This window comes from Dermacentor andersoni, chromosome 7 (assembly GCF_023375885.2).
Source record: "Dermacentor andersoni chromosome 7, qqDerAnde1_hic_scaffold, whole genome shotgun sequence".
Taxonomy (NCBI): domain Eukaryota; kingdom Metazoa; phylum Arthropoda; class Arachnida; order Ixodida; family Ixodidae; genus Dermacentor; species Dermacentor andersoni.
The window spans coordinates 105,848,951-105,865,233 of NC_092820.1; the positions used below are offsets into that span (position 1 = coordinate 105,848,951).

Here is a 16,283-nt window from a genome sequence, read left to right on the forward strand (position 1 = left end):
GCCAAAAGGGCTGCACCGCCTCGAATCTACGAAACCACTAGCACTCGCTCTGGAATATACGGTGGCGCATGTGTTATTACGAGAAAGACTTGAGCGGGAAGATGTCGATTCGACATCCGTTGACCATGGTCTCATCTGCCGTCGTCATATAAATATTGCTTTCATTGCAGGGTTGTCCTAACAGAATTTCCATGTCGTCTGATTTATTTGCCGCCTTTTAGTCTAATAATGATTTCAATGTTTAATTTCATTTTTTGCTTCACTGCTGCTGCTTCGCTCTGTTACACCATCACAACATTCAGCACTCCGCATAACGAATATGTAATGCAAAAGTTTATTCGGCAACGAGAAATAAATGAATTAAGAGTTTGTTCGAAACCAACTCCAATAACTAAAAGCCCAACTCAGTCACGCTTACAGAGCCGCCAACTCGGCCGCGCTACTGCTGGACTTCTGTTCAGCAACCTCTGCATCGGTATCCTTCAATCTGCTCCCGGTGATTCTGGCATGAGTGTACGGACGGTGATGCCCTTACACACGGCGATGGTCACGCCGCCCTTCTGAAGCGCGTCGCCGGTGCTGGCGTATCGGGGAGACGCCGGGCTCGGGGTCGCTGCTCTCTTTGGCGTGGCTGGCCCCGACGAAGGGCTGCCCGTGTGGTCACTGCCGTCACTTCGGCGCTCTTCCCGTGGTGCCTGCGAGCGGATGTGAAGTTCTTGAGAAGAAAAAAAAACATTCCGACAGAACCCACTTCACGATGAATGTTGAAGATAACGCGATTATAACATTCAAGTGATGTAGCGACGCACCGAATTGCAACCGCCGAAACGCGTCACGTATCAGCCGAGTACTGCAGCCGGGCTCCTCTCTCGCGCCTCCCTCTGGGCAATCTGCCCTACATGGCGGCGCGCCCGCGAAGTACGTGGTTGGCCTCCAAGATACGTGGAGCACCGGTGATTGCTAACGCTGAAAATATTCCCTCGGAGCTCGCGGGCATTCGTGCAGCGGTGATAAAAGTTAGGGCTGCTGTGCTTGGGGAACCTGTGGGACGCGGGTTGGATATCGCTCAGCAAAGTAGAAATATTACAGGATATTTTTTTTTTCATTCATGAAGCGGCGTAGTGACCTTAGTGTAGCGCTCCCAGAGATTTCATGAAAGAGGCGAGTACACACCAGTCCTATACTGCAAAGTGGGGAAAGTCTCCCATGAGGACTAATCATATTAGAAGAGCTATAGTGTGCTGAAGCGTACGACACAGGGCCTGGATCATAGAGTTTTCTATGAGCTAGAACTCTGGGGCTAGTTTTTACCGAAGCTGGCAAGTATGGTGGTACAGAAAGCATCGCAACGATGGTCAGTACATAAATTTCACCATGCTTCAACCTTGTGGCTTAAAATCACCTTGTGGCTTTGCTAGTTGATAGTTTTCAACAACATACTGTTACGGGAATAGCGTGTATTTACAAATTATTGCTGTACCAAGGCTACAACAACCCCAAGCAACGGCGATGAAAGCGGGGCTCTCGCGTGCCTCTGCCCACTTCGACGCTGTCGTCGTCGTCTGACCAACTGACCGACAGCCCTTTCACTGTCCCATGACATTACTCCCCTCCCCCTCAGAGCAAGAGTGCCGATCTGGTGCTTGTTAGGACACACCAGAGGGGGCCGTCACGTATGGCTTAAGTCTCACAATGTGCCCGATAGCAGAGGGCAGTCGCAGAGACGGCGCTAGCTAGACGACTGGTTCAATTTCTTATGTAACGTCGGTAACATAACGTACAGAGGGCAAAATGCATGTCTAGAACGACCGAACTGCGTGCTCCGGGCCGCTCGGAGCTACCTGCGCGACATCTAGCGATAACGCCTGGTTCGAGACGGGCGGAGTGTCGGCATGCGCGGCCAAGCTCATAGCACTGCCTGTCTTTTCGGGGCTCGCAGGCTGCTGCGGCTTTACCTTCTGCATCAGTCGTCAGAAGCGCTGATGTGCGCTGCCAGTCTGCGAAAGCGCATACGCGGCGGAGCGCACGCCACTGGCTTCTCTTTTTTGTTTACTTTCTTTTTGTGCACTATCAAAGCTCTGGCAGGGAGCATTTCACCGCATCATTCACGCGCCGGTGTACTGCATCGTCACCCTAGCCGCGAGCCTTATATCAGTGATCGAGGTTTGGCAGTTTTCGTTCTTCGGCAATTGCAGGAAGGCAAATTAGTATTAAAGGTGCCGCGAAGTAAGTGTAAGCGGCGGGTTTGTCTTTATTTCACTGTTCTTCTTTGGTCATTAAAGAAAACAGATTGCTGGCTTCTCATTTCACGTTCTTTTATTTTTTCCACAAGTTTACTGTTTATTAGCGGATGGAGAGGACAAACTAATAGCGAATAGGGGCTCCCCCAGATTTCTTTAGGATCTCAATCCTCTTCGGCAGTGACTCGTAGAGGGAGTCGACAAGAGCGCGGTCATTGCGGAGATGTCCCCACTCATTTTCAATGGCTTCCCATAGCCCGTCCGGATTGCAATTGGAGAGTCCCGATTTCTTGGATAGGCTTTTCTTCATCAGTCCCCACACGTTTTCTATAATGTTAAGGTCAGGGCTTCTTGCAGGCCATGGAATGGTCATAACGCCAAGCCTTTCAAAAAGGTCTCGGACAGTCTTGGCTGAGTGCACAGAAGCTCCATCTTGTTGAAAGTGATAGAGCCCATCCGGAAATGGCCCATCAAGCACATAAGGCAAGAGGACAGTTTCTGCCACCTCCGCGTAGACTTCTGCCGTCATACGCCCAGGAATGCGGTACAGGGGTCCTAGTCCATCGTAGCTGATGGCTCCCCACACGCTGACTGAAACACGGCCGCTGCTGCGCACATTCCAAATGTATTTTTCTTCGTCCCTGCATGGTGGTAGGGAAATCCGGTTTTATTAGAGGAATCAAATTGCCATCAGAGCTAATGATACCTGATGTGGTAGCAGTGAAGGACTGGAAACGACGAGAGTGCAACGCATTAAAGAGATTGAAGCCCATTATGGTTCAAAATATGGAGCGTCAAAATGTCCGTTCGCGAGCTCGTTAAGCTGGCTTTCCAGCATTGTAGATTTTTAATATGGCGTCGCAGCGCACAGTATAATACCCGAAATCAATCACACATCTTTTATATGATAAAATACACACGCTGTTTTAAAATTCGCCACGTCTTAGCTTAAGGATACAATTTTGTGGGTGTGCCATGCAGAAAAGGTAACCTAACGAACATTTAAAAGTGTGATTTTGATGTTCTATACTTCAAAAAACATTGCCGATTCCGAAAACGTAAGAACTGAGCTCGCATTATGCATTCACGACCTTTAATCTTGCGATTTATTGTTTCGCCCTGAAGCCGAAAATAAAATATACGAATTTAAGTTCTTTATGCGTGTTTCATCTCTATTGCCTACATAATGCCCACCGTGCTGTACAGTTTAACAACTCAGACTGCACTCACCTACCTTTCACTGGTTTTAAAATATAAATTTGACAGCCTAAAAAAAAACTCCGGGTATATTCTCAGACGTGCGAGCACATTGAAACAGACTACAGTCCTACCGTGCTTTTTCCGGCCGCCACACCCGCTTCTGCTGGTCCCAGCGCGTGCAAAAAGTGGCTTCGTCGCTGAAGACGACTGCTCTCCAATTGTCTGGGGTCCAGTCTTCCACCACAGACGCGAATTCCAGGCGCGTGTCCCGATCCGCTTGTCTCAGTTGTGTTTTATGCGCAGCTATTCTACTTTTCACACCTGCTGCATGAAGCCTGCTCCTGATTGTCTGAGTGGATGCGTTCAAAGCGAACATGTCACGAAGCTCCCTGGCGCTGAGGAACGGATCATCTGCTGCTCCTGCGACAACAAGCCTGTCTTCTTCTTCCGTCGTCGCTCTTGGTGGCCGGCCGCGCGCAGCATCCTTAAGTCGGCCTTCTTTGTGGAATGCCTGCAGTACTCTGCTGACTGTGGCTAAAGGGCGCCCAGTAGCTCTTTGGGTCATTGTGCGGCCCATCTCTGTGATGGCTTTCCTTTGGTCTACTGTGAGTCGCGGCGCCATCGTCGATGCCTTTACGCATCTCGTCTGTTCACTTGTAGGGATGAAAACGTTATTCAGATTATCGCATATCTGATCTTGTGTATACGCCACACTTAAGGTCCAAGTATGCTTTCAGTAATGGCATGCCGATTTTGGCAGTTGCCGGCAAATGCAGCCTGCCAAACCTCGATCACTAATATAAGGCTCGCGGCTAGGATGACGATGCAGTACACCGGCGCGTGAATGATGCGGTGAAATGCTCCCTGCCAGAGCTTTGATAGTGCACAAAAAGAAAGTAAAAAAAAAAGAGAAGCCAGTGGCGTGCGCTCCGCCGCGTATGCGCTTTCGCAGACTGGCAGCGCACATCAGCGCTTCTGACGACTGAAGCAGAAGGTAAAGCCGCAGCAGCCTGCGAGCCCCGAAAAGACAGGCAGTGCTATCAGCTTGGCCGCGCATGCCGACACTCCGCCCGTCTCGAACCAGGCGTTATCGCTAGATGTCGCGCACGTAGCTCCGAGCGGCCCGGAGCACGCAGTTCGGTCGTTCTAGACATGCATTTTGCCCTCTGTACCACACTGTGGGGACCCTCGTAACGGTATAATAGTTTTTCGGAGATACCGATACGGCGGGCAGGAAGCCATAGTTGCACGAGGGAACCTGGGGAGTAACAAACTTCTCTTTGGCGACGGTCATACAGGGCTTTTTGGGAAGCCTGGGACACTGTAAGCCGTTCACGAGCGATCTGGCGAGCTTTATCGGTGCGCGCTGTGGCATCGCGAATGTCCGTTTAGTGGATGAGCTTGGAGCAGCAAGAAGTATCCAGAGGCAGTTCGCGTCCACAGAGAAGATAAAACGGCGAGTAGCCGAAGGTGTCATGCCTGGACGAGTTGTAGGCGAAAGTAACATAAGGCAAAGTAACGTCCCAATCGCCGTGGTCGGCGGAAACGTACATTGGAAACATATCGGTGAACGTTCGGTTCAGAGGCTATGTGAGTCCGTTCGTTTGCTGGTGATAAATGGTTGTGAGCTTGTGGTGGGTAGAGTATGAATGAAGAATGTCCTCAATGCTGCGGGACAAAAAGTACCGGCCTTGGTCGGTCAGAAATTGTCGAGGAGCACCATGATGCAAGATGATGTCATAAAGAAGAAAGTCGGCGATATTCGTAGCGCAGCTGGTGGGACCGCGCGGGAAATGTCGTATCTCGTCGCGTAATCAGTCACGATGGGGACCCACTTGTTGCCTGATGTCGAGGTTGGAAAGGGACCAGGAAAGTCAAGCCCAACACGAAAGAACGGTGTGGCGGGGATGTCGGTAGCATGAAGCAGACCGGCTGGAAGCACAGGTGGCCGCTTCCGGCGTTCGCATTGGTCGCAGCTAGCGACATACCCTTGCACGGAGCGGTAGAGACAGAGGCCAGAAGAAACGGTGCTTGATGCGATCATAAATGCAGGTGAAACCAAGGTAACCAGCCGTGGGCTCATCGTGAAACTGGTGTGGGACAGCTGACCACAGATGGGCAATCAAGAATAGAAGGCGTTCAGGGCCGTCGGAATGCATATTGTGGTGTTACAAGGTGCCGTCTTGAAAGCAGAACAAGTGGTGTGAAGGGGCGGGTGTGACCGGACTAATACTGTCCATTACAGAACCTAAAGTCGGGTCGCGGTGTTGTTCGTCCCTTATGTTAGAGGTCCGACAGAGACAAAACAGAGGTGTCGGTGTCCTGCTCGATGACGTCAATGGAATCTACGGGATGCCGTGACCGGCAATCAGCATCTGGATGGAGCCGACCGGACTTGTGCACTACCGAAAACGCATATTCTTGGAGGCGGAGGGCCCAACGATTAAGGCGGTCTGTAGGGTCTTGACATGATAATCATTTACGACGATAAACATGCGGCCAAGCAGATAGGGACGAAATTTAGCCACAGCCCAGACAAAGGCAAGAAAGAGCAAGACACTTGCTTTCTTTGACTGAGTAATATTTCTGTGGTGTGGGCAGGAGGCGGCTAGCGTGCGCAATAAAGCAGTCGCGTCTGCACTGAAGCTGAGCGAGGATGACACCGATTCCATGGCCGCTGGCGCCTGTGCGAACTTCTGTCAATGGACTCAAATCAAAATACACTAAAATAGGAGAAGTCGTGACGCCACCGATAAGTGCCGAAAATGTAGTAGCATGGGCCAGGCCCACGTAAAAGCAACGTCTTTTTTGAGGAGAGCAGTAATGGGGCCCGTGGCGCCGGCGAAATTACGGATCAAAGGCGGAAATAGGAGTGCAGTCCAAGAAAGCTTCGTACATCTTTAGCCGAACAAGGCACAGGAGCACTCTTCATGGCATGAACTTTTTCAGGATCGGGCTGGACACCCGCCGCGTTGTAGAGATGGCCGAAAACTTATTTCACAGCATCCGAAACGACATTCTCAGGAGTTGAGCTGCAGGCCAGCATTGTGGAATACCTCGAGAATTGCGGAATGGCGCTGAAGATGGCTATCAACGTTGGTAAAAAAAAAGCTTATGAAATCGTTAAGGTAGCCCAAGGAGGTTAACCATTTGAAGCTACGAAAAAGCGAATCCATAATTGCTCGAATGTAGCCGGCACATTGCAAAAGACCGAAAGGCACATCTTTAAGATAAGAAAGATAAGATAAGATCTGCAGTTACAAATGCGTTTTTTTTTCGCGGTCAAGTGCATCAACAGCACTGCCACTAACCTGAGTGAACGTCAGTACACGAGAAATATTGGGCGCAGTGAAGACAGTCAAGTACGTCGTCTGTACGGGACAACAAATAAACCTGTTTCTTCGTTATATTACTCAAGTGTCGATAATCAACGCAAAATTGCCACGTGTCGTACTTTTTTCTTATCGAGTACACAACAGGGGATTCCCATGCAATAGAGTACGGCTCGATAATGTCCTTGGCCGGCATTTTATCGACTTCTTTTTCGATTATGCCGTTTGCCGCGGCAGAAACGCAATAGGGGCGCCGGTGAATCGGTTTTGCATCACGGCTGTGGATACTGTGCTTAACAACCATGGCGGTGGTGGTGGTGTTGGTGGTGGTGGTGGTGGTGGTGGTGGTGGTGGTGGTGGTGGTGGTTTCTATCACGCATGCGGCTCTCAGACAGGAGGCGGCTTGCGTGGCCGGTGTTACGTTTCGCCTACAACGCGCGGTAATGCCGGCGCGGATGCAACGGACGCCGGGGCTTCGTTCAAAGCGGCGGACATTTTGGGCCGTTCGACGCCGCCGCAACGCCTCCCCGCCAAGCGTGTCCAGGCGTGTTTCAGTGCCACGTGTCTTCGTATGTGCGTGTGTGTGTGTGTGCCCACGCTTGTCAAAGCGCGGCAGCCGGGGAGCGGAGCTCCCCAAGTGAGGTGCCAGGAGGTCTGTCCGTCGGCGGGTTGGCGATGCGTCACTACACTCGGCTCACCATGTCTCTCGGCTCGACCGTGCGCGCCGTCGTGGGCTCATGCTCCGCCGTCGCGTGGGCTCATCCCGTGACCTTCCTTCTGGCCCGCGACGCCGAGAGTATAAGAGCAGCTGCCCCCGGACGCCAGGAGAGAGGCTCCGATTTCTTCGGTTGAGTTACGTGCTCTCCCGTCGCTCCACTTCGGTCGACCTGACCGGCTGCTCTTTTGCGTTGTTAGAATAAACAAGTTGTTCTGTTACCAGTCTTCTCATGCTTTGCCGGGACCTTCGGATGCTTCCAGTGCCCCAGGCCGCCAGGCCAACGCTACCCTTGGGGCTTGCGACCCATTCGCAATAACGGGCGCCAGCACCGAGACCCCAACAACTGGTTGCCAGCGGTGAGATCGCGACAACGGAGGCCAGCAGCGAAGAGATGCGGTTGAATGTATGCTGAGCAGCTCAACGACCATCCGGGAGCAGTGCAACGAGCCCTGTGTGATGACTGGTTGCCTGCAGCGGAACGACTGCGCTGAAGTCTTGGCTGCGAGGTTTGGTGAGTGCGGGACTTTCTTCTTCTGAGTTTTGCCAGGCTTTTGTTAGTGTCAAAAACAGAGCTGGTAATTGTGGTTGTCGTTGCTGCCGGGTTAGTTTGCGGCAAGACAATAGTAGGCAGTAGAGAAAGCAGCATTCAGAGCAGCCATGGATTTGAAGTCGTTGCGCAAACCGAAATTGCTGGAGCTTGCAAGAGAGTTGGGTCTGGATGTCTCAGACAAACTCAGAAAACCAGAACTGCTAAGGGCTATTCTTGAGTTAGAAGCTGAGGATGACGAGCTGTCGGAATGCCTTGAGACCATTGAGGAGAGGGAGACGGCAAAAAGACAGGAGCGCGAACTTAAAGAACAGAAAGAGAGACAGGAGCGTGAACTTAAAGAACAAAAAGAGAAAGAAAAAGAAGAGCGCGACCGTCAACACGCTTTGGAAATGAAGCGTCTCGAGGTAGAGATGGAACGCGCTCGTAATGGAAGTCAGGCACACGGTGCAGGAGAACGAGTATTGTTCAAAATGACTGACCTGATGCGGCCGTTTAAGCTTGGAGAGGACATTGGTTTGTTCCTGGTTAACTTTGAGCGAACGTGCGAGAAGCAGGGGTTCTCTCGGGAAACGTGGCCACAGCGCTTGCTCACTTTGTTACCCGGCGAGGCGGCCGACGTAGTCGCTCGCTTGGAGAGAGAGGAGGCAGAGGATTTCGACAAAGTGAAATCGAGTCTGCTAAAAAAGTACAGGCTGTCAGCGGAGGCGTTCCGTCGGAAGTTTCGGGAAAATGAGAAAGGCAGAAGTGAGTCATATACAGAGTTTGCCTACAGGCTTATGTCAAACATGCAGGAGTGGCTCAAAGAAGAGAAAGCGTTTGGTGACCACGAGAAAGCTCTGCAGTGTTTCGGGCTAGAACAGTTTTATAGTCGGTTACCTGAGAACGTGCGGTACTGGGTCTTGGATAGGCCAGACGTTAGTACGGTGGCTCGAGCCGCTGAGCTAGCCGAGGAGTTTGTGACGCGTCGGGCTCGTGGAGCTAAGGACGGTCAAAAGGGTGAATTTGGCTCCAAGTTTGAGAGGCCAAAGTTCACGCCCATGAGAGCAAAGGGGGACACACGTAGTGCGGATGCGAGTGAAAGCAGTCCGACCGAACGTACGGAGACGGCGGCAACCGAAGCCGAACGCAGAAAGCGGTTCGAGACGAGGCAAGCGCGCGTTTGTTATACGTGCCAGAAGCCGGGTCACTTTTCGGCGCAGTGTCCAGAAACAAAAACAAAAGTCGTGTTTTTGTCTTTATGCAGCACTGACGAGAACATGAAGCTTCTCGAGCCTTACATGCGAGACCTCCTCGTGAACGGGAAAGAGTGCCGAGTGCTTCGCGATTCCGCAGCTACAATGGATGTAGTTCACCCCTCTTACGTAGAACCCGATATGTTCACGGGCGAGTGCGCATGGATCAAGCAAGCAGTGGAAGCTCATAGCGTGTGTCTGCCGGTAGCAAAAGTGCTTATTGAAGGACCTTTCGGAGCACTTGAGACGGAGGCCGCAGTGTCATCTATGCTGCCCCCCCAGTACCCGTACCTATTTTCGAACAGGTCTGATCACCTCCTGCGCGAGAAGGGGCTTTTGTTTGGTGAGGCTAGCGTTCAGGCCTTAACCAGATCGAAGGTTCGGGAGCTCGCTGCAAAGGCGGTAGTTGCGGGGCCAACGTTGTTGAACGATGAGAAAGGGTCAGAGGCGCCGCAAGCTGGTATTCAGAGCACGCCCGAACTGAATAAAATTGAGCCTGTAGCGTTAAAGGCACCAGATACTGGAGAGGAAAATCCCGACACGGGAAAGTTAGAAGAGCTGTCTCCAGATTTGCTCATCGCGCCTACGTCAGACGGACTAAACAGGTTGCTAAAAGTCAGCCGGTCGGCTTTGATAGCCGAGCAAAAGAAGGATGGCAGCCTAGAAAACATACGCTGCATTGTCAAGGAAGGTATCGCCAAGAAAAATGCTCGCTTTGTGGAAAGAGGTGGGGTCCTGTACCGGAAGTATCTAGACCGCAGGGGAGTGGAGTTCGATCAGCTGATCGTGCCTCAATGCTATCGTCAGGATCTGTTGCGCTTGTCGCATGGGGGTTCGTGGTCCGGACACCTAGGAGTTAAGAAAACTAAGGACCGTCTCTTGCAAGAGTACTATTGGCCAGGGTGTTTTCGGGACGCAGACCACTTTGTGAAGACATGCGACACCTGTCAGCGGGTGGGCAAGCCAGGGGACAAAACGAGGGCGCCGTTGAAGTTGGTACCTATCATTACGGAGCCTTTTAGACGGCTCGTTATTGATACAGTGGGACCTCTGCCGGTAACAGCCACGGGGTACCGACACATTTTGACTGTGATCTGCCCAGCGACAAAGTTCCCTGAAGCAGTGCCGCTTAAAGAACTCAGCTCAGTTGAGATAGTCAATGCACTACTGTCCATATTTGCGCGAGTTGGTTTTCCTGCAGAAATCCAGTCAGATCAGGGTACAGTGTTTACTAGCGCTTTGACGACAGCCTTTCTCGAAAGGTGCGGGGTAAAGCTGTTACACAGCTCAGTGCACCACCCCCAGTCGAATTCCGTTGAGAAGCTCCACTCCGTCATGAAGCGCGTGTTGAGAGCATTGTGTTTTGAACATCAAACTGACTGGGAGCTGTGTCTGCCTGGAGTGATGTTTGCATTAAGGACCGCGCCGCATGCGGCTACGGGGTTTTCGCCAGCTGAGCTGGTGTACGGTCGCTCGCTGCGATCTCCGCTTCGCATGCTTCGAGAATCATGGGAAGGCAGGGGCGACGACCCAGTCGTGGTAGAGTACGTGCTTAAGCTCCTCGAACGCTTAAGAAGGGCACAGGAGTTGTCAGGTGAAGCAATGGCAGAGGCCCAGCAGAGGGCCAAGGTTTATTATGATCGGACAGCCAGGGCCCGTCGTTTTGAGGTGGGCGATGAGGTCATGATATTGCGCACATCGCTAAAGAACAAACTCGACGTGCAGTGGGAGGGCCCAGCACGGATTGTTCAAAAACTGTCGGACGTTAACTACGTGGTGAGTCTGCCAGGAAAGCGGAAAGCACAGCAAGTTTACCACTGTAATCTGCTCAAACCCTATAAGCAACGGGAAGCAGTGGTGTGCATGATGGTAAACGTTCTAGAAGAGCTTCCGGTCGAGCTTCCGGGACTAGGCTCAGTGACGAACAGGAAAGACACCGATCAAGTCATTAGTGACTTAATAAGTAAAGCATCGCTGTCGCCTGAGCAGAAAACCGAACTACACCAGCTCTTACAAGAGTTTCAAGGTCTGTTCTCTGAGAGGCCTGGTAGGACTTCTGTCCTTACTCATGACATAGAACTTACCTCCCCAGAGCCAGTACGATCCAAGGCGTACCGGGTGTCACCCCGCCAGAGCGATATTATGGAGGCTGAGGTAAAGAAAATGCTACAGCTCGGTGTTATTGAAGCGGGTGAGAGTGATTATACCTCCCCTTTGATTTTAGTTGAGGTACCGGGCAAGGAACCTCGTCCTTGCGTCGACTACCGCAGGCTTAATTCCATCACTAAGGATCAAATTTATCCGATCCCTAACATCGAGGAGCGCCTTGAGAGAGTGAGTAGCGCTCAGTTTATTTCCACCCTAGATCTTGTCAGGGGTTATTGGCAGGTTCCACTTACAGATGAGGCTAGTAGGTATGCGGCGTTCATTTCACCAATGGGGACATTCCGTCCTAAAGTTTTGAGTTTTGGTTTGAAGAACGCGCCATACTGCTTTTCAAGCCTCATGGATAAAGTGTTGCGGGGACAGCAAGAATTCGCTTTACCGTATCTAGACGACGTAGCGATATTCTCCGCATCCTGGCCTGAGCATATGGCGCACTTGCGGGCAGTGCTAACCCGCCTGCGCGATGCGGGCTTGACAGTCAAGGCTCCCAAGTGCCAGTTAGCACAGGCCGAGGTTGTCTACCTCGGACACGTGATTGGTCGGGGTCGTCGCCGCCCCTCTGAAATAAAGGTGGCCGCTGTGCGAGACTTCCCGCAACCGCGCACGAAGACCGATATTCGGTCGTTCTTAGGTGTCGCCGGCTACTATCAGAGGTACATCCCCAGGTACTCTGATATCGCGGCTCCCTTGACGGATGCTCTAAGACAGAGCCGCAAACAGTCGTCTGGGATGAGACAAAGGAAAGAGCTTTTAGCGCCCTAAAGAGCGCCCTAACAAGCCAGCCTGTGCTACGATCGCCCGACTACACAAAAGGGTTCGTTGTTCAGTGTGATGCTAGTGAGCGAGGCATGGGCGTTGTACTGTGCCAACGGGAAAATGGAGAAGTAGAACACCCCGTCCTGTATGCTAGTCGTAAGCTGACGAGTCGTGAGCAGGCGTATAGCGCCACCGAGAAAGAGTGTGCGTGTATCGTGTGGGCCGTTCAGAAATTGTCATGTTACCTAGCTGGCTCGAGGTTTATCATTGAGACGGATCACTGCCCTCTCCAATGGCTGCAGACCATCTCTCCCAAAAATGGCCGCCTCCTGCGCTGGAGCCTCGCTTTGCAACAACATTCCTTTGAGGTGCGTTACAAAAAGGGGAGTCTCAACGGTAACGCCGATGGCTTAAGTCGAAGCCCCTAACGTGGGAATCAGCCTCAAAATTGCTTGTTACTGATGTTTTTCTTCCTGAGGCAGGATTTTTAACCTATTGCTTTCGTGTAGTGTTTCAAAGTGATGATGTGCTTTCTAGTGCAATTTTCCGATTTGTGGACGCGTTCTGAGTGCTGCTAAACTACTGTAAGGAACTAGGCAGCAGTATAAAAGGGGAAAGAGCCTGGCAGGGCTTAGTGAGGGTTGTGCCGTGCTTGCTGACTGAGCGGTTGACTTTCGGCGTAGTTCTAACGCTTGCCGGAAACGAGAACAAAAATGTCAACTCTCCCGAAGTCACTTTGCAGTGTCCTGTGTGCACCTGAACGTGAGAACGAGGCCTTCTCTGTGCGCTGCGCTCAAGAAACGCCAAAGGACGCCCGACTTCGGTTATGAGCATCATCGAGCGACATCCCTCCGGACAGCGGATGCAGTCCCCTGACCATCGGGATCTCCTTCCCCCGGCGGGGCGGTCTGTTACGTTTCGCCTACAACGCGCGGTAATGCCGGCGCGGATGCAACGGACGCCGGGGCTTCGTTCAAAGCGGCGGACATTTTGGGCCGTTCGACGCCGCCGCAACGCCTCCCCGCCAAGCGTGTCCAGGCGTGTTTCAGTGCCACGTGTCTTCGTATGTGCGTGTGTGTGTGTGTGCCCACGCTTGTCAAAGCGCGGCAGCCGGGGAGCGGAGCTCCCCAAGTGAGGTGCCAGGAGGTCTGTCCGTCGGCGGGTTGGCGATGCGTCACTACACTCGGCTCACCATGTCTCTCGGCTCGACCGTGCGCGCCGTCGTGGGCTCATGCTCCGCCGTCGCGTGGGCTCATCCCGTGACCTTCCTTCTGGCCCGCGACGCCGAGAGTATAAGAGCAGCTGCCCCCGGACGCCAGGAGAGAGGCTCCGATTTCTTCGGTTGAATTACGTGCTCTCCCGTCGCTCCACTTCGGTCGACCTGACCGGCCGCTCTTTTGCGTTGTTAGAATAAACAAGTTGTTCTGTTACCAGTCTTCTCATGCTTTGCCGGGACCTTCGGATGCTTCCAGTGCCCCAGGCCGCCAGGCCAACGCTACCCTTGGGGCTTGCGACCCATTCGCAATAACGGGCGCCAGCACCGAGACCCCAACACCGGCGACATCGCGAACGGAGGCACGGCCGCATCCACTAGCGTCGCTTTATCTTCGGAGGCTTCCACACTCCCACAGCTGACACCACTTTAGAGCACATCAGCACAGTGTAGACGTCTTCCTCTTCGCTTGACTGAAAGTCCATGGCTGCTGCCAGAACGTTAAACCAGCGAAATGCCCGTGAACTGTGCAGATCCCTAAAGTTATCCCTGAGAACTATAATCGCCGGGATCGCCACTTGTAAGTCGCGCTCAACCAGGCTTACCGGTGTCAAAGCATCGGTCGCCTTCCGTCGCTTTTGGTCGCCAGTTGCAAAAGGTCACGCCAACTCCTCTGATCTCCGATGTGATTGAGCCATAACATTTAACCTTTGTTAGCCGGTGAAATGCAGTGACTGAAGAAGTCATCGGTGAACGGGCAAGGACATGCTTCTCTGGCGCCATCTTTTCGCGGTCGTTGCCGCAGACACAACGCCTGCGCTGCACTACGCTTGTCTTCTCAAGCTTTCGCTATACCCTCCTTCTCCGCTTTCCACCTCAAGGCTGTTTCACAGGCTATGACTGTAACGGCGAAAATCGGTGCAGTCACACGCGTCGCAATGCGACGTTTAGAGGGTCATTTGACATGATTGCGATTTCAACAATGCGACTGGTGGCGACACTCAGGGCGGGTTGCTGCCAGGTGTCGTGGCACAAGCGAAAAATTATTCTAATGTACTGAGGAAAGCGTTTTCATTAAAATATTGTTGACCTTCTTTAGTAGGAGCAAATAATATGACTGTTTTATAATTTCAAAACGTGTTCAGTTTAGATTTCTTTTAAAGTGCGCAACGGAGGTTTCTGACGTTTACTGCGATCCAGCTGCGAACATAACAGCTGTTCGCAGCTGGTTGTTCACCGCTGTGTATTGTCTCCTGTGCCTTCTATGACGGTGTCGTTCGGCCTACACTACAACCTACAAGATGACCTACCGACAAGCCCATACAGCTACCCTCACCGCATATTGTTGTGCCATACCACGTGCCTTTGACCGACGCGACGGGAGCTGCCATACTACGTACACCGCGTGGCTACCACGAGGCGACGGGAGCTGTCATACTACGGGCACCACGTGCCTATCACCCAGGCGACGGGAGCTCACACTTCTCCACGACAAATCAAGAATTCAACACTGGAGGCGATTTCAAGATGCGCCCAGCCATCGCCGTGACGAATGAAGAATTCGACGCGGGCGACGTCTTCACCCTGCCCCGCCCGGTTCCTGCCGACGAGGAGTCGCCGAAGGGATTTAAGGGAGAACCGGCCCATTGTGAGAAGAGAGAGTCGCTTCCAGCCGCCCAGTCGGTCTGATGCGCTGCTGCAGCTACATGTGCGCTATCATCCACTATCTGTAAATATTGTATAAAGATTTTGTTCTTCGTCTGCAGAAAGAGTCCGTCTTTCGTCCTCCACCCCGAAGTAACAACAGTGGATGGCAAGCTGTGGGATTCAAAGCCAGATAACACCCGCTACACCACTCAACGGCAGCCACAAGGTCCACCGGCATCAGCTACTTCGGAAGGGTGAGTGCCCGACGTTTGTCTTTCGCTTCACTAGACCTTTGCCGCACGCGTAAATGCTAAGGACAATTGCTCAAGTATTCTGAAAGGGTTGTAGTGGTTTTGTCTTAGTTCGCTTCAGGCCTTGCATAGATTTCCCGCTTCGCAAGCAAAGCTAATTTGGAGGAAAAACCAGAGACGAGGCGTCAGATCGCGATGTAGAAGCTCGGGATACAGGACCTTCTTGATGTTTGTCAGGAGAAGGGTATTACGGTTGCCGTAGCAAGGCGAAAGAAAGCCATTCTCGGCGTTATGAGGGCACAAGAGGTAACTGAGAAGGAAGTCGAAGAGCTTTGGCGAGAAATTCTCGAGAGGAGAAGCGAGAAAAAAATGCGCGACGAGGCAGAAGAAAAGAAAAGGCGCGAAGAGGCAGAGGGGAGAAAAAGGAGCGAGGAGTGAGATTATGCTCCTCAAATGAGAGAACTGGAAAAAGAGCAAATTCGAATCAGCGCGGCGCGTTGAAGTCCTCTTTACGGTTGAGACGATACGCCTAAACTGAGAATACAGGACCTGATGCTACCGTACAGGATAGGCGGAGATATCGCACTTTTTCTCGTGAATTTCGAACGTACGTGTGAAACGATAGGGCTGGACGAAAGCATTCGGTCTCAAAAACTGCTTTCAGTTGTCCCAGGAGAGACCGCGGAAGTTCTGGCACACTTGCCTAAAGAACACTACGACAACTACGGAAAGGTAAAAGCCGCGCTTCTTCGCAAATACCGCCTCTCTGCCGAGGCATTTCGACAGCGGTTTATACAGGCAAAAAGGGGCAGGGAGTCGCACAATGAGTCCGTGTACGAGTTAAAGTCTAACTTAAAAGAGTCGCTCAAAAGTGCACACGTGTATGGCAACCACGACAAGGTGCTTGAATGCATAGCACTGGAGCAGTTTTACCGAGTTCTTCCAGAAGAAAGACTTTGGCTGCAGGACAGGCTCCCA

General features: G+C 52.2%; 1 protein-coding gene across 1 annotated transcript in view; it reads right to left on the reverse strand.

The window, feature by feature from the left end:
• Nucleotides 1–313: 313 nt before the first annotated feature.
• LOC126534726 (uncharacterized) overlaps nt 314–16,283 on the reverse strand; it is a 45,046-nt gene continuing 29,076 nt past the window's right edge. Inside the window, exon 7 of the mRNA XM_050181973.2 lies at nt 314–695. Within this exon, the coding sequence (XP_050037930.2) occupies nt 483–695 (213 nt within the window). The 3' untranslated portion in view covers nt 314–482. The remainder of the gene's footprint in view (nt 696–16,283) is intronic.